The sequence below is a fragment of the Suricata suricatta genome, chromosome 10 (genome assembly GCF_006229205.1).
Source record: "Suricata suricatta isolate VVHF042 chromosome 10, meerkat_22Aug2017_6uvM2_HiC, whole genome shotgun sequence".
Lineage (NCBI taxonomy): Eukaryota > Metazoa > Chordata > Mammalia > Carnivora > Herpestidae > Suricata > Suricata suricatta.
The window spans coordinates 16,080,109-16,101,467 of record NC_043709.1 but is presented as its reverse complement, the minus strand read 5'-3'; the positions used below and the strand labels follow the sequence as shown (position 1 = coordinate 16,101,467).

Below are 21,359 nucleotides of genomic sequence, written 5' to 3'. Positions count from 1 at the left end.
TGGAAGTAAATCCGAGAAGAGGCGGGAGGCTGAACAACTTAGAAAGTTAACCTTAGCAGCACGAGAGGAGCAGGGGAGCCTGGGTGAGGATATACAGACATAGCTTACTTTTATAGCGTGTTTGCTTTACTGTGCTTTGCAGATACTGCATTTTTACAAATTGAAGGTTGTGTCATCCCTGCATCAAGCAAGTCTTTTTTTTTTTTTTTTTTTTTGCAACAGCATTTGCAACGTGTGTGTGTCATGTTTGGTAATTCTCACAATATTTCAACCTTTTTCAGTGTCATATTTGTTATGGTGGTCTGTGATCCGTGATTATGACTTGCTGAAAGCCAAAATGACTGTTAACATTTTCTAGTAATAACGAATTTTTTAATTAAGATCTATACCTTGTTTTTGCAGACATAATGTTATTGTACACTTAATAAACTACAGTATAGTGCATACTTAACTTCTGTATGCACCCGGAAACCAAAGAATTCATTCGACCCGCTTTATTGTGATGTTTGTTTCATGGCCGTGGTCTGGAACCGAGCCTACGATATCTCTGAAGTATGCTTGTAGAGAAATGTAATCACCGTAACACAGACTCATGCGTACCAGGGAGTGAGCCTTTCGTTTTCTCTCTCCCTCTGTCTCTTCAAAATGAAACCACGGTGCTGTAACATGCAAACCAAAATAGACATGAATTCGATGTGATGACAGCTGGCTCCTTTCACAAACCTGCAAAACCCAGCCCTGCTTTTGTCTTATTTCAGTGAATTATCTTAGCGATTTGGCGCAAACAGGTCATGTTGGGATATTTTTGGTTGGAAATGGCAGAAGCCCAGCTTAAACTGGCCTAAACAAACAAACAAAAAGGAATTTATTGGCCCGGGTAATGGAAAAGCTCCAGGGGTCTGGCCCCAGGCACAGCTGGGTCCAGGTGATCAGATGACCGGAAGAAACCCGGCTCAGCTTTCCTGTTTGGGGCTCCATTCTTAGGAAGCTTTCCCAAGTGGTGATGGAGATGGCCAGCTTTGTATCTTATCAGCTTAGTGATTCCTGTGGAGGGACGCCTGGGTGCCTCAGTCAGTTGAGCGTCTGACTCTTGATCTCAGCTCAAGGCATGATCTCAAGGTCATGAGTTAAGCCCTGTGTTGGCTCTCCACTGAGCAGTGAGCATACTTAAAATTATACTAATAATGATAATGGCAATACTAATAATAATTCCTGTGGAAAAAGAGCTTTTCTTTCCTAGTAGTGTAATCAAAAATTCTAGGGCTAGGACTCTCCCTGCCAGCACATGGGGTCATGTTCCTCTCTCAGAATCACCAGTGAGCCAGGGGAATGTTGGCTTCTCATTGGCCAGGCCTGGGTCATGTGCCCACCACTGGAGCCAATCAGCATCATTAGCTCCCCTTGACCATATATGGTCAGAGTGGGAGAGTGGTGGGGCGCCTGGGTGGCTCAGTGGGTTAAGCATCGGACTTCAGCTCAGGTCATGATCTCATAGTTTGTGAGTTCAAGCCCTGTGTCTGGCTTTGTGCTGACAGCTCAGAGCCTGGAGCTTGCTTCAGAATCTGTGTCTCCCCCACTCTCTGCCCCTCCCCTGCTCATTCTGTGTTTCTCTGTTTCTCAATAATAAATAAATGTTTAAAAAAGTTTAAAAAAAAGTGGGAGAGTGGTGGTCCTCACACTGTAGACAAATTGGGATGCTGTTACCCAAATGGAACAAACATACACAAAGTACATTCTGCAGTAAGTCAGTTTCCATCTCTTTAAATTTTAAGCAATATTTATAAGAATATTACAAACATGTTTTAGTAAAAAACAGTATTAAAGAAGTTGACACTAATTTAATGTTTGCTACTGAAAAGAAAAGATCGCAGCCACTCAGTTTAAACAGGGTAATTCAAGTACTTCTTTCACTTAGAACTTGGATGGTGACCTTTCACGAGGATTCTGTTCTTGACAAAGCAATTTTATTGCTCTGGAAGGTAGCAGCCATAGAGAGGAATATCTCGGAATGAGTTAACAGAAGACACATTGAAGCGCTGCCTTTTAAATTAAAATGAGATTATGAATCTTTCATCTTGAGTGTCCTTGGAATCCTTTATGAATTCCTCACATCTAGTGCACCTGTGTCAGCTGAGCCCTCTCTTCTCCCAGTACAAACCCAAGGGTATCTGACGTGCCTACCCCTCTGTGAAGAAACAGGAGGTTGAGGAGGGTGGCCTGGAAGTGCCAATGAAAAAGCATGCGTTTTGGAAGCAGAGAGACCTGCATTTATTTATTTTTATTTTTTATTTTTAACTTTATTTATTTTGAGAGAGAGAGTGGGAAAGAGAGAATCCCAAGCAGGCAGCATGCTTTCAGCGCAGAGCCCAACGTGAGGCTTGATCCCACAAACCATGGGAGATCTTGACTTTAGCCAATGTCAAGAGGCAGACGCTTAACTGATGGAACTACCGGGGCGCCCTGCATGTAAACTTCCTACCACCATTTCTACTAGCGATGTGATACTGTGTCCTCCATAGTTGTAGCTCTAACGGTGGGATGATGGTGAGTGTGCGGGCAGCCATCTTCCTTGTTCTCATCGTCGTTCTCGGTTCCTAGAGCTCATCGTTACCGAGGACTGTATGCCATGGAGCGATTTCCAGCCTCTACATTATCCCGTTCAGTACCCATGACAGTCTGCTGGCGACAGGAATGCTGCTTCATTTTACAAATGAGGAGATGGGGCACGAGGAGGTTATGTAACTGCTCGAGGATTGTGATGGTTATTGGTACAGTAAATTTAGTATCCCAGGATGATACGTGGCATTATGCTTCGCTGCTGCCCATAAATGGGAGTTAGAATTATTTGATGTTTTAAGTGTCATTGAAAAGACTTGGCAGAGGCTCTGTCACAAATACCAGACAGTAGAAGACCCAGCACAGAGCTGCTGTTCGGACCGCGCAGTCCCGCTGCCTGCCCGTCACTGCACGGTTGGATTCTCCTTAGGTAGGGCAGTGCAGTTGGAACAGGAAGAGAGAAAACAGATGCTTCATCCTGGGACACAGGGAGCCTGCTGGTGACCAGTGAGGGTTGCTGAAATGCTTGGCTGCAAGGCACATGCTAGAGAGAGGGACCCTAAGGGGCTGATGAATTCGCGAAATGGACTGGTGGCTTCTTGGGAATGAGGGGGAGGGGAAGATTGGAATAACTATTGTTTCTCCCTCTAGGGAGTGAGATTGTCTACTGTAAAATGTCAGAGGTGAAGTAATTCCAGGAACTAAGCTCTTGAGAGCAGTCATGGGACTGAGTTATTAGAGTAGCAACAAAAGTTGTTGGAATAAAGGAAGCCAGCAAATTATGAAGCAAAGGTCGATTGGGTGATTTTCATGGAATTTAAAATACCAAGATAATGATGGTTCAGAGGAAAATCTTTGGTCAGAGCCAAAATCTTTAGTGTATTTGGGGCTTGCTGTAGCAGGGTACCCGTGCCTGGAGGAGAGTGTTTGAATGAAGGTGACATTGGTCCTGTCTGAAAGAGCTTGCGGGGCGGTTGGGAGCCTGCTGGCTTCATCTCCTACTTGGAGACACTAGGAGATTTTGGGAAAAGTGATCCCATCAGGCAAAAGCCAAGTTTTCTTAAAGTAAGGAGGTGGAGAGAACATTCCCGTCTTTAGCAAGTGATGCCTCTACAGCCAATGCCAGAATAAGCCCGAGCACCGTGCGCTTCTTAGAAGGAGAGCAGAAGGAGGGGAGGGAAATGGTAGTTAGGCTCTCAGTCCATTGCCCACATACAGAGGGTGAATGTTATGCATGTTTTCCGGTGATACATTCTGGAAGAAAGAAAAGGACCAATATTGGCCAAGGGGGTCATACAAGAGGAGAGGTTTAAAGATAACTCTCCAAAGAAGTTTAAAATTTTTTTTATGTCTTTATTTTGAGAGAGAGAGAGGCAGCAAGCAAGTGGGGGAGGGGCAGAGAGAGAGGGAGACACACAATCTGAAGCAGGCTCCAGCTCTGAGCTGTCAGCATACAGCCCGACATGGGGCTCGAACCCACGGACTGTGAGATCATGACCTGAGCTGAAGCTGGACACTCAATCGACTGAGCCATCCAGGCGCCCCTCCAAGGAAGTTTTGAAATGTTGAAGAGATGAATGAGATTACATATATTCCGAAATATGTAATTAAGTGTTCGGTAGAATTGATTGGAAGCACACTTAAAAAGCAGGAGCCATCATAACGTATTATAAGGAAAATTAAATGATGAGACTTTGTCCCGTGAGCTGTAGTGTCAGCAGAAGTCAGCACTGTCAATTAATAAATCTGTTCCAAAATATTATCATGAATGGCAACTAAAAATAGATAATTAGAGCTACGCACATGGTCTCCAGAGGTTTCCGTGTTAATCTTAACGTTTACAAATCAAAATAAGTTTGGCCTCTTTAGTGACACCACGAATAGGAAAAAGAAGAGACTGCAGGCTGTTTTTCTACCTGTTAGATTATTGCCAATAAACTCTATATTTCGAACATTTTTCTCCATAAATAAGTAAAAATTAAATCATTTTCTTGGCACACAACTGTGTTCGTTCTGGAAGGCTAGGGAAATGAGAACTTTGTGAATTTTAAGGCAAGCTGTGGCCAGGCTGAAACAGGAGATGCTAATTTGAGAGGCTGGCTCGCTGGCTAGTATTTATCATCTGTATTTGTTCTTGAAAGTGCACATAATGTATCCATGTCATGTTCCATTTATTTTATCTTCAGAGCCTTTTTTTTAGGTCACTCGGGATAGCTATTCTACACAACCCAGAAACCAAGCAAATAATAGTGACGAAAATATTTTGACTACCAGGTATTACTGAAGAAGAAAAAGTCGTGGTTTATATTCCATAGAGTGACTCTGAATGAGGTTTCTCTTAATTAAAGTGCTAGTTATTGACAAGATGGAGATCAGCAATAGAACAAACTAAAAGATTTAAGTGTTCTGTGCAGATACTCGGGTTTAAAGAGGCGTCCTCAAATATGTTCATGCAAAAAAGGACAGGCAGAAGGGAGCCAGCCTGCCCCAAACAGCGACCACAGACGTGGTGGTTTTGAGGCAGCTCAATTTCTGGAACCTTGACTTTAAAAAAAGTCAGAGCTTATTTATGTTTAGGGAGAAATCCAGTCTCTCTGGTTCATTTAGGAAAGGTCCTCAAAGCTCATATGAAGCAGACGGGGTCCCATTACCTAGAGAAAGTGGATTCATATAGACATTGCATCGGAGAAGGGTACGAAGGGCACTGTGTGGCTTCAGCAGGTCCACAGGAAGTAGGCTAGAAGTTTTCAATGGAAATGCTGAGACAGAAGAGAGCAGTTTTGAAACCCGAAGTTATCCGACTGTGAGCTCAGTTGTGGTGGTTGTCGTTGGTCGGTTGGGTGTTTTTTTTCCTTCTTCTTTTTCTGACATGCCTGTGGGAGGGTCCTGGGCTGGGTCAGTTTTGGTGAGCTAGAAATCAGTAACCAGTGTATGAGTCTGCAACGGTGTGTCATTTTTAAACTCTCAGTGGAGGAGTTGTCTTGTCAACAGTCCCCAAAGTGGGGGAAATGTGTTCCCTTGTGGGCCAGCCTCTGTAACAGGTTGCTGATGCTGTGACTGAGAATCTGAGTCAGAGCCCATGAGCCCGAGTCCCAAGGGGTGGCCTCACCCTCGACACATTCTTTGCCCATGGACATATGTCTAGTCTTTGATAAAGGAAGCTGAATCTTTGCTAACAGACAGGAGACCCAGTTTTAATTAAATGCCCAACGTATTTCTTAAACCTGGTCCAAAATTGTTATGTTCCACATGTTTGTAAGAAATGTTCTTGTGGTTTAAAAGGTTTTCCTCGTAAGATGGGTTATGAGGTTACGATGAAAAGCGATTTCACTATTACATTTTTTCAAATATGACATCACTTTGCGCACATTTTTGGAAATGTCTGTGATCAAAAACAAAGCGCTGTCCTGATCCTAGAGGAAGCTGGGTAGCAGCAGGCTCTGGGTCACACCCCCTCTGGAGAAAACGGCATGTCCCGCAGGTGCACTCTGTATAGTAGTGGCTCACACGTACCCAGAAAACAGAGTGCCTTCTTGTTAAAATTAGTGAAAGGGTGTTCGGACTACTTTGCTCCTTTGCTCTTCGCACGGCATAAATACGTCTTCCTTGTAAAGCCGGTCGTGGGCACGACTGCAAAATGGACCATGTCTGTACCCTACTCCCTTCCCTCGGGCCCGCGTTCTTCAATGTCTCCTGTGCCTCTTCCTTCACTGACACTGAGTGGGGCGCACCTGCCTGCTAACAGAGAAGTTGAAGTTGTAACTTTAGCCGTAAATTAAACTGCATTTAAATTTTGGCCGTTCCAGACCCTTAAATGTATTCAGATAGGTGTTTGCCTACACCGCTCAGTAAGAAAAAGCCAGCCCGTGTGCCTCTTCACACTTTTTCCTTCCCTCCCTTTATTCTTGACTGAGCTGGGAAAACCAGGAATCAAGAGGGCTCTGATTTTCTTGCCTTGTTGCGTTAGGGCATTCAAACTGTGTCAGATGGGGGGGTGCCTGGGTGGCTCAGTCGTTTGAGCATCTGACTCTTGATTTGAGCTCAGGTCACGATCTCATAGTCATCGGATTGAGGCCTATGTTGGGCTCCACACTGAGCATGGAGCCTGCTTGAGATTCTCCTTCTGTCTCTGCCCTTCTCTCCAACTTGAATTCTCTCTCTCTCTCTCGAAATAAATAAACAAACATTAAAAAAAAGTCTACCTGCCTCTTCACACTTTTCCTTCTCTTCTGCTCTTTATTGAGTTGAGGAAACAAGAAATGAAGAAAGCTATGACCTTCTTGCTTTGTGTTAGGCCATTGAAATGGTGTCGGATGGAAGGAAGGGCTTTTTCTGTTGGCTGTTCTGGATTCAGTTCCATACCGAAGGAGTACTTCGTAGCTTTGCAGTCTCCAGTTCTAGTAGAGACCGCGGTTTTGGCCTCTTCTGTTTCTTACTCCTTTGGTCAGTGCACTAGATTGGCCTAAATTAGAAATGATGTGAAACAAAGCTGACTTTTCTTTCCCCATTTTTGCCAGACAGAAGCTTCTGGTTTTCCTGGCAGTGCCTTTGGGAAAGGGGTAGGCTGGCTGGGTGGGGAGGTGTGGGGTAGGGTCTTCTCACCTGTGGAGGTGGTCTGATTAGGTGACGCTTGTCCTCAAGACCTACTCCGTCCACCCCTTCCTGCCTTCACACAGATAGATTCAGAGCTTCATGTGCTCCCAAGGGACAGACACAAAGTCTGACCCAAGAGGAAAGAGCTTATACTACAAAGTAATTGTAGGATTTTGTTCTTTATATTACCAGAAACTGAAGGAATGTGTGCGGCAGTGAATGTGAAGGGTGTGAGACCAAGGCGGAAAGAATATATATAGGGCTGGTATTGTATTTAACAGAGACTTTGTACTGAATAATGTAGGTGAATGATGGGGACTCAAACAGTTTATTAACCTGGTTGGCGAGACTCTGCATCAATGAGCTTATACTCTATCCAGGGGCAGAGTAGGTCACAACTTCCCTGGGATCCTGGAGAGGAAGGAATCCAAAGGCTTAAGGAAATAGGGATGTTGGTATGAATTTCTCAAGTATGACCTGCTCCCCACCACAGAGGACACCTCCACTAAGTCTTTGAGTAAACTGGGGAACGCATAGTGAGAGGGTATCCCCAGTAAGCTCTAAGGGGGTGGCCCTCTGCAAGGTGGCTGGGCTCCTGAGATGGGCTTTTTTTTTTTTAATCTTTAACTTTTATTTATATTTGAGAGGCAGAGAGAAACAAAGCATGAATGGAGAAGGAGCAGAGAGAGAGAGGGAGACACAGAATCTGAAGCAGGCTCCAGGCTGTGAACTGGCAGCACAGAGCCTGATGTGGGGCTCGAACCCACAGACTGGGAGATCATGACCTGAGCTGAAGTCGGATGTTTAAGCAACTGAGCCACCCAGGCACCCCAAGAGATGGACTTTTTATCTCACGTGGTATGACGGAATCCCAGAGGACAGGATCGCACGTCTACCAAGTGGTGGTGAAACTTAACCACTTGTGACAAGGTGGACACACACCATAAGAAATTGCATGGTTGGGATGATGGGGCATAGGGGCTCATCCTGAAGGGAACTCTGATGATAGTGGGTTGGTTACAGCTGCCTAGGGATAAGTTAGAAGGATCGCCTTCTAAAGTTCATGTTCTCTTTCTCCTTATTTCTATAAGAGGAAACTTCTGGTCTGGGAGCCAGAAACCTAATTTGAGTCTTTGCAGTGGAAAGGCATAGCCACTTAACCCAGTTTCCGAACCCAAGTCAGACTTCATAGTGATTGAGGCCATGTTTCCTTGAGGGAACTTTCAACACTGCCACGTATATAGACTGTAGATATTTTTCCACATCTTCCTTGAAGGGACTTGTGTCTGTTTACTAAGGTAGCTGTGTTCAGAGCAAAAGGAAATACCTGGACCTTTTAGAGCTTTCTAGATACCGATTCTGAATTGATGTTAATTCCCAAGAACCCAAAAATGCCACTGTTGCCCACAAGTCCATGTGTGGGTTTATGATAGGAAATTTGGCTAATGTTCAAATTATAGTGTGGCCAGTAGTCTGGAGACCCATGCTCTTGTTTTTCCCTTAGTTCTTGAATTCATAATCAGAGGAAACATATTTGGCAACTGAGAGAAGCCACCCATTGGCCCCTTGACCTGCGAAGTAATGACGGTCATGGTAGGAAAGGCCAAGTGGAAGCCCATGGAATTTCCCTTCTCTACTAGAATAATAAACAAAAAGGGATACAGCATTTCCAGGGGGAATTGCAGAAATTAGCACCAGCACCAAAGGCTTGAAAAAATGATGGCAAAGATACTTCTCACACCCCCCATTTAACTCGCCTGTTTGGTCTGTGTAGAAGGGAGGATTATTTTAGAGAGTGACTTTGATGATTATAAACTTTGCGAAGGGGTGATTTCAGCTGCTGTTCAAGGCACAGTGTCCTTGTGGAAAACGGCCAATGTAGCCTCAAGCTCCTGTTATGCGGCTCCTGGTCTGGCAAATCCTTTCTGTCTGAACCAGTTTGCAAGGATCACAGAAGCAGTTTGCTTTTCCCTGGCAAGGCCAGCAGTATACATCACGGTCTTGCTTCTGTTTCATAGATTCCCTTGCTTCCCCTCATCCTGTGTTCGCAACTTCTTGATCTTCCTGGTATCCTTCAGCACATCCCACTGGTCCCGTGCGTTAACCTTGATAAACAGCAAGTAACAAGTGCTTTCGATGCTTCAAGAAGACGTTTCAATTCAGGAGGAGCGAGATAAACCCCCTTTTTGTTTCCAAGTAATGTATGGGTTAGCGTCCACACAGAGAAAAGGTACCACATTAACTATTTTAACAAAGAGAATTCACTCTGAGGAGCTGGTTAAGCGGGTCTTGGAGGCTTGAGGATGTAGGGAAGGAAGACTGACTGATCAGAGTGGTAATAGCAGGAAGTCATTCCTCGGGCTGGAGTGGCAAAGGAAAGAGGTTGGGGCCATCACAATCTGGGAGTTGGAGGAGGAGGAGTCTGTGGGTTGGGACCCAGACTTCTGAGGCGGTCAGAGGGGTGGGGGGAAGGGCACACTGCCAGGTCGGTGCTGTCACATCTGAATGTTGTAATCCAGGGCCTGCTCTGGAGCCTGGGGCCAGCTGCTGGGCTCATGCAGGCAGGGCAGCAAGCGCAGCTGGAAAGAGCAGCCCTCTTTCCCTCCTTTGCATTTATGTCTCTTTATGATGTCCCTCTAGCATCCCCTTTGGTGGAACCTAATAGAGAGGCTGGTGGCAGAGGAGAGCATTTTCAGAGTCCCAGCCCCACAGCCCAGGGTGTGGGGAGGGACAGGATTTGGAGGCGAGAGGTCACAGCTAACAGGAGACACTGAGTCCTGCACAGGTCCCCTAGCAGGAGCAGAATTTGTCCTGAAATGCCACATAATTGTCTCCAGACCACTCTTGACCTCTTGGTAATTTGTGCTGGTTTTCCTTCCCCCTCCTTGACCCCAGCCTCTGGCTCCATGGTGGTGAAAGTGGGGCCAGGGCAGGGGAGGGAAAAGGAACCAGTAAAAATTACCTTTCACTCTCTGTTTGCAGGTGATTTGGTTATAATAGCTGGTCCCTTACCTCCTGGAACTCTGTGTCTGGGTCCCCAGGCAGATACCTCATCCTCAAGCTTTCTTCCCCATTTCGGGTACATTTTCCTGTTTTCAGTGCCTCTGCTTGTCGCTGTCTGGGCCTGGACTCCTGAACTGTGTTTCAGAACTATTCTTTGGGAATGGATTACTGTGATGGGGGCTTTAGCCTCTGTAATGTATGTGCACTTACTCCTTTTCTAAGGGGGCAAGATTATGGGTAGGCTGAGTTTGTAGAGATATTTGGACCAATTAGCACCTGAGGGGGGCGGGGTTTAAGTGCAGCAAAGCAGTTTGATCTCTTTTCCATTTTATCTGCCATGAATTGGCTTCAGTTTCACTCTGTTGATGTTTTCTAGCATGGAACAATTCAGTCTTCAGGCTCTTCTCTCTAAGGTTCGAGGGTGGAGCCATCTTTGCCCTTTACCTCTGCTTTAGTGCTGGCAGCTTGTAGGGCAGTGCTGAGGACCTTCCAGACCATCTGTCCGTGGCTGCTGTTCATACAACGCTGGGGGAGGTGTGGCTCCCTCCACTTCCTTCACTGCTTTGGGGACCAGATTTAGGACTTGGGCCACATTCACAGCTGCAGGCCTCACAATAGCCACTGCCTTCCCACTTAAGCTGTACTGACCAGAAAAGAAAAATAGGTCCTCAGTGGAAAATAGAAGTTTCTCCATGCTCCAGTTTCTGGCCTGAGCACGGTTCCCAGCCTGGGGTTCTGGACCAGCGGGGCTGATGGAGGACCACAGTCTATTTTCACGACTTCAGAAACCTAAGAGAAATCTGCACGTGCACGAAAGGAGGCATTACAGACTTACCACAATGTAAAGCTGATTTGCCTTTGATTCAAGGGACACAGGCTCCCCCTTGGTCATCTCATGCACATCAGAATCTCCCTTAGGCAAATGTACATCTAAGAAAATATCCACTCATGAATTATTAAGGTGGGTGGATAACAAAATGCTTCCAAATTTTGTTTTATAAGTAGATAAAAACAGTGATTCTTTAAAATGGCTTACGGGGTCGGGGGGGGGCAGCCTAGATATTCAGGCAGCAAGGGCATTCTTCAAAACTTAAGAATTTCCCCAAGGATTAGAATTCTGAAGGCTTGGTAAGTGCTTAGCAGTATGAAAAGTTCAAACCCCCATTTTGAACTGCCCCAAGATAATGTCCCCTTCTCTTATCAGTACGAAATGACCTTTATTGGTCAGGAATCTTTACTGCTTCTTAATGGATCATTTCTTCTACTAATGCAGTTGGGGCAGGACCACATTACGCCAGCTGGTAGGATGCTGTCCACTTGGCCACGGGCAGGGCTGCATTTGGCGTCTGATCCCACTGGCTTGGACCTGTCTGTTCACTCACTGTTTTCCGATGTAACCTCAGTCTCGACCTTGCTGTCCAGATGAATAGATTCTAACATAATCGTCCATCAGGACAGTTTTTGAACTTGGATAAAAATGAGTTGTATAGCAATTCAGTGAGTTCTGTGAAGATTGATTGTCCCTGGAGCAGTTAGAGGTTTCTCCTAATGCTAACAAAACGTTGACTAAGACTCTTTCACTGTCTTACTTTCCTCCTTCCTTGAGTGGGATCATAAAAATTGGAGAGATCCGGCTTGGTAGATGGGGGTGTTTCTCTGATATACCCGAGTATGGGCTCACAGTTTCCGAAGCAGGAGTCGGAATCACACAAATAGGGATTTGAATTCTGGCTCTATTACCCGGCTCTATAACCTTGGTCATGCTACTCAACCTTTCAGAGCCTCAGTTTCTCATGTTTAAAATGTGGCTAATACCCACCACGTGATGAGGAAGCCATGCAATAGCACTAGCAAAGTGCCCACACGGTTACACGGGAGGCAGTGAGAGCGAGGCGATGCTCAAAGCTTTTGCACGAGTGCTGTGAGGCAGGCCCGGGTCGGGAGTGGCCACCCCGCTGCTTTCTCACTGGCAGTGTTCTGACTTCTCCAACTTTCTGTGTGAGAGATGAGTGATATATTAGAACGTGGGGTGCAGTTTTTGGTGTCAGGTGGGGTCTAAATGTCAGCCTTACTTGTTGGCCTTGCATATTTATTAATGACATGGCTCCGTGAACCTACTTCCCCAGGTCCAGACTCTCAGAGCTGTTGTGAGGAAGAGCACCGATGCCTGTGAAGTGCTCTGCCCTGCATCTGACACATAGGAGAGACTCCGCGATGCCGCCATTTTTACCCATGTGGTCTTCGTATTGTAGAATAATTGTTTGTGGAAGGAACAGATGAAGCTGTGGCCTCATGCATGGGGGCATTTTTACAAAGGCAGGCATTGTAGCGTATTTGAAGGCTTAAAAGAGTGGGTATTCAGTGTGTCTTAAAAACAGATTTTTAATGACTTAGTAATTTGTCTGAAGCTTAATTTATCACCTAATACCTATGGCGACTGTATTATCATTTCCTGTAAGTTAGATGTACAAGGCTGTTGATTAATTTTATAATGGAGACCACAGAGTAGGTTTCAGGATATTGAATGCTTTATAAGAGATAATAGTTTAAAAATAATTTACTATTTTCTTATATTTGGAGGGAGTTAAAATATAGTTTAAAACTTTTAGTAATATCCTTAAGCAGAATCGGGCAAGGAGAGAAAGGATTAAAATAAACAGAAATGAAAAGAACAGCTGTGCTAGAAAGTGAGACATTGTATTTGTCCAGCCCTACCAGTAGCTTCAGAAACGTCATGATGGCGTTAGCCATTTGGGACCAAGATAAACATTTTTAATGATCTCCAACCAGTTAGTCACCATCATTTTTCTATTACCTATACTAACGGGTCATAAATCCATTTTAATTAAAAGTGGCGAACATCACCTTGTTTACCACTTCACTAAAGCTTAGCACCATTTCTAATACAGCATGACTTCGACACCTTTGAATTAAAAAACGATCCAGCTTTAGCAAGAAATGAAGGAAGTTGACAGTTATCTGGCAGAATTAGCTTACGTGCTCCATCCATCTGGATAAATTAGATCTCAAGGTGGACTCTGCACTCCGTCAGAGCAGTAGCTGTGGGCACGGCCCGTGTTCAGCAGATGATTTCCAAATCTGCACCTTCCTTCTGCAGAGGCTGGAGACTCACTGGCGGTTGCAATGAAGCAAAACTTCATATACATATTCATTTGAAGCATTCACAACTTTTAAATGGGTGAAACCATGATTAGACAATCCCTAAAATTAGAAGATTGAATGAAGCTGTTCAGATGTTTTCATTCTTCTTGAAATCCTAAACCCCTTTTAGGATTACATGTTGGATTCAGCCAGATACATTTGATTCTTGGGTTGTTTTCCTTTAAGAAAAGTAATTTATGTATGCTAACTAGTGCTTGAGGGAAAGCTTCCTGATCCTCTTAGAAATATGCCAAGGAATAGCAGTAGAATATGGATTCCTGTCATGCAAAGAAGGAGGCTGTGCATTTTAAAATCATGATCCCTTCTAAAAATTTCCTTTTAAACATCTCTTCCTTCTCTGTGCAGTAGATCATATATAAAATGGCCTGTTTATATAGAAGGAAGTCAAATTGACATGAACTCTTCTGCACTAAAGAAATCTTTTGTACCTAGAATTGTACCACTGAGTGGCATGAGAATCACAGAATCATAGGACGCTAGGACTGGAGGGCGGGCACCTTGGACATCATCTGCTTGACCACTTAACTTACAGATGAGATGCAGGCTGGCAACTCCCCCACAGCCTGTCTGCGCTGGTGTCACACCCGTGACAAGAAGCCAGGCTTCCTGAGGCCGGATTAATGTGCTCTTTCCAATCTTGGTTGCCGTCCATTTGTCCTTTTTGTTAGCAGTTGGGCTTTTTGGTGTTTGCCGGATTTGCACATTTTGTTAAGTAGAAAATGACTGATTTTTTTAGTGCATGAGTGATTGAGGTGGAAACAACAGCGTGTTATAGAAATAATTGATTGAAGAACTTGAATAAGCAAAATTAACTTTAAGTCGTTAGTCTTCTTTTTCTCATAACCAAAAAATGAAGTCTCTGACGATGTGACCAAATGGCTCATAGCAAATATTTTTGACCTTTCAGAACAGAAGAATCGATAACAGAAGATGACAAGAGGAGGTATGTTTAATATTGATGCTCGCTTTAATTAAGTGAATAATTGTGTCTCATGGATTAATGTAACTCATGGATGTAATTTAACACTATGGTACATTACCAATAGCACAGGTTATACCCAGGAGACTTCTGACACAGAGAATACAGGTGGGAGCATGTGATCTGAAAAAGAACTTGCCCAGGGTTCATAAGCCTTGCTTTCTTTTTTTTAAATTTCTTTTTTAATGTTTATTTGTTTTTGAGAGAGAGAGAGAGAGAGACAGAGCATGAGTGGGAAGGGTGGATGTAGAGGGAGACACAGAATCTGTAGCAGGCTCCAGGCTCTGAGCTGTCAGCACAGAGCGCAACATGGGGCTAGAACTCAGACAAGGTCATGACCTGAGCCAGTCGGATGCTTAACTGACTGAGCCACCCAGGTGCCCCATAAGCCTTGTTTTCAAGCTAGCTTGGTTTTTGTCTTGTGCACATGGTCTGTGCTGGCTTCCATCCCGTGGCCTTTAGGTGTGCTATTTCTCCTGAACAGATGACTTCCTTCATTGTCACAGCAATGAAGGAGGTGTCCACCTCCACCCCCCCTCTCCTCCTCTGGTTGACTGCACTCTACTCTCATTACTCCTTAGCTCTCTCTCCCCTCCTTTTATGTTTATATCTACCTATAGGGAAATGTTTCTGCGTGTCCATAGCAACGACTACCACGCTGACCACCAAATTCTTGATGACTGTTGACTCATTAACTAATGTGTCACCCTACAGATATGTATTACTGTACTAAATTATAAAAATCCCAACTTCTTTTTTTCTTTTCCATTCCAAGTTAAATATCAAAAAATTCTATGAACTCAGCATATCTTTCTTGTTTCATATAGAGCTTCTTTTTAACATAGAACAAAATTATACTTCCATCGGCAATAATATTCCAAATTCTACTTTTGAAAAGTCAGGAGTTATTTTAATAGTTCTATAATTGTTGGCAGTACCCCATGCTTCTATCACTTGCTGCAAAAATAGAGTACCATTGATATTGGTCTGATTTTTCTTTATCTGCTTCTTGTCACTAAGAAACTATGGAGGGGTCTATGTAGGTCTGCCCTCCGAAGCGGTCAATATGGTATCCAATCAAACAAAGACTGTACGAAAAAGTAAGTACAATTGTGATATTTACTCCCTCTATTTATCTGCTGATTTCGTGGGAAGATATGAAAAACAATGAAACTTATATTGCAGCCTGCCCGACTCGACCTACATATTACTTACCTGCAGTTAACCGTGTAGAAAACCCACTATCTGTTCATTGTAATCATTGAATCATTGTAATCATTGCCACCCACATGGTGAGAGTCATTCCAGGGCAAAATTTAGCTTCTATTTGTGGTTCTGCTCCATGGATTGAACAAATTTTTTCCACGGATAGTTTAAATTTATTGTTAATTTCAGTGACGATGGGTGTGACAATGAAAGCAAATGACTGAGTAAGTTTACGGAGTTTTTGTAGAACATAAAGGTAAATATTTGTAATACATTCCTCAAATATGTTGATAGCAGCCTGATGAGTAGAGGAAAAAACAACTGCCTATTGTATAAGTAAATGAAGTTAGGCCCTGTTTCCTGTTTCAATAAATAGTCATTGTGTGATGATGTCTTTTTGATGATAGCGTGCATCACGGCGCCTCAGCACACTTCTCACGTATGTGGCTCGCGGTGAAGGGTGCTCGTTTATCAGCCACCGAGCTGCTGTCTGGGACATAGTTTGAAAGGACTGTTAATATGTTTAATTTGCACACAGGCCATATTACCTCATTTGTAACATGCTACAGTTATTTGTTGCTCATTGCTATTTCTCTGCTTGATGATCTGAACTAGCACATCCATATATGTCACTAGTAGTCATCATTTTATAGGAAACTAGAGTATGACCTTTATAATCTGATCATTTAACTTTTCTTAATTTTCTTTTTAAGATTAGAAGAAAATATCATGACTCCATGATCAAGAGGTACTGTATGTTTTTTAAATAATTGCACATATTTAGCCTTGATGAGGAATGGTATTATGGCTATGTATATATACATGAATAGATATTCTTGCTATGCATTTCTAAGAAATCTTGAACTTCAAGAGGGGTCACATCTTATGGCTAACTGTATGAAATGGAGTGGGAGATATTGTAGAGGGGTCTTTGATAGATCAATTTTATTTGCAGTTAATTTTTCATTTCATTTTGTTTCAAATGCAACTTTATTTATTTAATGGGAACAAGCTAAGTGCTTACCTAAAACATGAAAGTTTTATTCTTCGTTGCCAAAAACTAAGGAGGAGCTAAGACTTTGGAAACGACAGGTAGGGAGTGACCAGAGAGGCTGGGACTGGGAATTAGATCAGGCTCAATATTAAGTGTTTGGCAGTAGCCAGGGATCCATTGATAGAGCGGAGATGAATCTGTACCGAAACGCCAGTAGAAATGGGCGGTCCTCGTGTGTACAGATGCCTTATGTAAGCAGGAATCATAAAACCATAGGCTGAGCTTACAGGTTAGGAATTATCACCCTCCACATGTACAGAAGCAACCAGGTGCACTGTGCACCTGCTATCCTGGTGAAGAGCTTGGAGTTAGAATCTCCGTAAGACAAGCAAGAACACGGACAGGAAAAAGCCAGCTGTCCTCTTTAACTGCCCTCCGCGTGCCGTTCTCTGAAAGGTCCCCAGCGGCGTCTCCACAGGGACAGAAAGTCTCAGTTCTCCTGTCCACCGACACATACGATGCTTGGACCCCCGCTGCCTCTCAGTCCTGCTGAATGACATCCAGCCTCCTGGACGTCCTGTGGCCAGGATCAATATTGTCCTGAGACAACCCATTCTCTTTTGGGAGTGAGACAACCTTGGATTCGAATTCAGGCTCTCACTTATTAGCCGGGCAAGTTACTTTCCCCGTGTAGCCTCCGTTGTATAATCTGTAAAATGGCACTAATGCTTAGCTTGAAGGGTGTTGTTAGGATTCAATATGAAGTAAACGGTAGTGTCTGCGATTGTCGTCATCATCATCATCATCATCATCATCATCATCCTATTCCTTTTCGTAACCAGAATCCAGCCTTCTGCAGACTCAGAGCAAAACTGATTTGATACTGACCCAACTTCTTGCTCAGGGGCAGTTCCTGGAGTTGGTGTTTGGGGTGGGGAGGGATGGCAGAATCACTGAATAAGCTTACAGATGCAGACAAATGAGCTTTCCCCCTGGGGGGTAGGGACACAGAAACCGCAGCCAGTTCCCCCCCAGCAAGAAATACAATTGTGGGTAGACACTTCTTCAAAGACTTTCTCCTCAAGGCAACAGCATTGCGGAGCTTTCTTCCCTAGTGCCTGTGACCACATTATAGAGCACTGAGTTTCTTTTTGGGAATTTGCTGGAGATTTCCTATTTTTAGTATTTTTTTTTTAGTATTTATTTTTGAAGGTGAGAGAGAAAGGGAGAGAATAAAAGGGGCAGGGGGAAGAGAGAGGGAGACACAGAATCCAAACAGGCTCTAAGGTCTGAGCTCCAAGCTGTCAGCCCAGAGTCCAATGTAGGCTTGAACTCATGAACTGCGAGATCATGACCTGAGCTGAAGTCCGATGCTTGACCAACTGAGCCCCCCAGGTACCCCTATTTGTAGTAATTCTAATAGAGTTCGAACATTCTAGATTCCCTGCCAGTTTCCCCCTGTGCAGAAATATTTTTGTTATTTGCATCAAATAGAAGAGACAATCTAGTTGAAAGCAAGCATATGTTACTCTCCTGAAAATGGGTTATGTTCAGAACGCATGGGATTAGAGTGAAAAGAGCGTCACGAGCTGGGTAGCAGGAGACTCGGGAGGTCTATCACTGACACAGGACCTTAGAGGAATCTCTTACCTTGTCTCAGGTTTTCTCAACATCTGTTTCCTCATGGGCCAACTGGACAAAACGGTGGTTCAACTTTGTGTGTGTATCTAAAATTCCGTGATAACAATTTAGCAAACCTGCTGGTAAACCAGCCCATGATTTTAGACTGCTAGCTAAAATACTCATTTCCTGCCCGTGACTATAAACACATATTATTTTATTGCCATCCCTTTCTCTTCAAGGTGCCTGAGTTTCCTAAGTTGAAAGGCTGTGCCTTTCCCACAGTTGCTAAGCATCACTTAACCTGTGATATGTTTGAGCTCATGGTTCTCTGGGCTTAAATGATTGCTCAGAAACCCCGAGAAGACTGTGCTTTACAGAGAAAGATACTTTATGGAAAGGCTCAGAGACTTTTTTCGACCTAGCATGTACAAAATCTCTCAATATTATGCCACTGAACTCCCTCAGTGACCAGAGTTCAAAGTTAACTTGGTTACTTTTTGAAACAAATTGGGGAATAATTTCAGAATCTCCTACAAGACTTCTATCTTGCTACAAAAGTGTAGTTTCTTCTACGGATGACTCTCGGGTGAAAGTTATGCACATCTAGATGTGTGGAGTATTCCCAGCCTAGATGAGCTTGCGTGATGCTCTCAGATGACCATGGAGGGCCTGGCCGGAGCAGATTCCCCGGGAAAGCTGGAGACAGTGTGGATGGGGACACCTCTCCCTGCAGGGTCCGGCCAAGTAGGAAAGGGAAGGTGTTGTGGCTGAGCAGTCTGTGTCTTTACTTTGGGTGATGTTGATGTGCAGCAGGTCTGGGCATTATCATGTCATATATATATATGTGTGTGTCACATATGTTGGTATCATGTCATATATATATATGTCATATATGATATATATTTATGTGTATATATACATTTATTTTTGAGAGAGACAGAATGTGCGTGGGGGAGGGTTAGAGAGAGGGAGACACAGAATCTGAAGCAGGCTCCAGGCTCCGAGCTGTCAGCACGGAGCCCACCGCGGGGCTCGAAGTAATAAACCGAACTGCAAGATCATGACCTGAGCTAAAGTTGGACACTTAACCGACCAAGCCACCCAGGCTCCCCATATCATGTCGTATTTTAATTCTAAGTTTAGGAGTCTCTTTCCCCACTGCTCTTTGTCTCTTTATATAAATGTCATTAGTGCTTTGCACTGTGCTGACCACATATGAAGTCTTAAATAAGTACCGAGTGAATCTTGAATGTGTGTTTTACCGACAAGAAAAATAAATAATTTAGCTGAAATTCTCAGCTAAAAAATCAGCTTAAAGCTGATACCCACCCCCAAGTTGTACTTTTTTTTAAGCTTGATAACTCTTTTCCCTTTTGCTGTTTGTTGTCTTCACAGCTTGCTCATTAAGATTTGGAAGGGATTGCACTCCATGGGACGTCATAACGTGCACAGAAATTTCCAAGGAAATTCTAAACAGTCACCTGCTTTGCCTCCCCTCCCCACCCAAATTTCTTAAGTCTGTAGTTGAAACCGTGGGTACAAGTCTAATGTTGTGGTGCTAGACAGGAAGTGGGCACACAGTACGCGGGCATGCAGGGCTTCCTGGGTCCACCTGCGGAAGACAAGTGACACAGGCTGGTGCCGGAGCCGGGCTGCCCATCCAGCAACGTCGTCACCCTGGCCACCCAGCACGGCTCATGAAGATCATGTCTTTTCACTGATCTTTTTTGATAGCTTTTATATAACAAAAATCCTTATTCTATTTATAACTTCAGATACTAAGGCACTATACATGAACTCCCTAAAGGAATATACTTGTGTGTTAGCTTTCCCCGTTTCTAGTCACATTAATTTTTAGCTATAAAAATAGTTAAATTGATTCCTGCTGTTCTCTTATCCCCTTTTTTTACTCTTTGGTTTTCAGCTTTATTTAAGTGTCAGAAAATTCCTTCTGTTAGGAACAATGTATTACGTTGCAACATTTAAAAATAAGCCACTGAAATTTGCATGCCCCATGTGCGTTTCTATTGACTTTCTATTTTCTGTAGCCAAAGGCGGATGTCACCCCGGACCCTTCGCAGCCATCGATTCTCCCATCTCCTTGTGTTAATTCTATACTGTCTTCAAGGATTTGTGACTGATGGTTCGTGGGGTGTTCGGAAAGTTCTTAATTTGAGGATGTGTGGCCACTTAGTACTGCAATGTAGATTACTCCATTTACCAATGTATTTCAACAATTAAAACATTTGTATCCCTCTTCACCTGGATTTCTTAATTGTTTCTTAAAAGATCACTTTCAAAGAACTCACACATGGCACTGTGATACATAGATACTGTATCAGTGTATAAAGATACTAATGTATAACTAGGTTGCCATGGAAAATCAAAATTTGTCATAAGAAGGAAAACATCTTCTTATGCACTTGGTCCATGTGATGGTCCATGTGACAGCCACAGAGGTGCTCTTCTGAGCAGGTGGCCAGAGCGGACTCTTGGATCTTGCTGGCTGCACGTGGAATGTCACGAGCCCTGGGACCTGGCTCTGAGGAGAGAGTAAATCAGACCTAGGAGATCTGCTTGGATCTAATAGCTGTTGTCAATGTAATGCCCAAGATTTCAATATCACCCCAAAACCAGAAACCGCCAGGGAGACCGAGGCACGCATGCAAAGGCAAAGGGCTTTATTACGGGCTCGGGCTCACAGATTTCACCAACGCAGTGGATCCATGCTGAGAGCCCCGAACAAGGGCTGAGTAGGGTTTTTATGGGGTTTGGGAAGGGGGAGTTACAAGAAACTGTGACATAGGTACAGTGACCCAATCATAATGGTACAACAGTATTGGCAGCAACTTTAACCATACACATTGTTCAGAGCGTTCGTTACTTTTGGCAGGACCCAATTACAACATTTAGAGTACCTTTAAAATCAACCAATCACAAAGCGAGCCTAGGGTCTTGTTCAGCGACTATCGGGTAAACTTTAACATTAGGTAACAGGGTCCTATCTACAATTTCCATCTGCAGGCCTTACCCTTAGGAATGTGGGGAGAGGTAGCTGGCCTTTCCTGATTGGATACTGCAAAGTGGTCTCTTCTGCCCTGGGTAATGTATAACTGCCTAATGGTTCCGGAGAGACTGACCCTTAGACCTTCTAGTTTAGAGGGGGACCTCTGTCATGGAGTCTGTTAGGTCAGACTTTGTCCTTACAGTCAACTTATCAAG

General features: G+C 43.9%; 1 protein-coding gene across 1 annotated transcript; it reads left to right on the top strand.

The window, feature by feature from the left end:
* Window positions 1-2,626: 2,626 nt before the first annotated feature.
* On the top strand, window positions 2,627-20,398 carry C10H12orf75 (chromosome 10 C12orf75 homolog). The gene is made up of 5 exons (XM_029955425.1): window positions 2,627-2,733; window positions 14,243-14,278; window positions 15,335-15,414; window positions 16,234-16,268; window positions 19,533-20,398. Exons 1-4 carry the CDS (start codon window positions 2,627-2,629, stop codon window positions 16,236-16,238), a joined length of 228 nt encoding a protein of 75 aa, XP_029811285.1. The 3' UTR covers window positions 16,239-16,268; window positions 19,533-20,398.
* Window positions 20,399-21,359: the final 961 nt, after the last annotated feature.

Coding starts and splice junctions, on each gene's coding strand:
- C10H12orf75 (XM_029955425.1), top strand. CDS start 2,627: ATGGAGCGATTTCCAGCCTCTACATTATCCCGTTCAGTACCCATGACA. Junction 2,734..14,242: donor AGGAGATGGGGCACGAGGAG/GTTATGTAACTG, acceptor TTGACCTTTCAG/AACAGAAGAATCGATAACAG. Junction 14,279..15,334: donor ACAGAAGATGACAAGAGGAG/GTATGTTTAATA, acceptor CTTGTCACTAAG/AAACTATGGAGGGGTCTATG.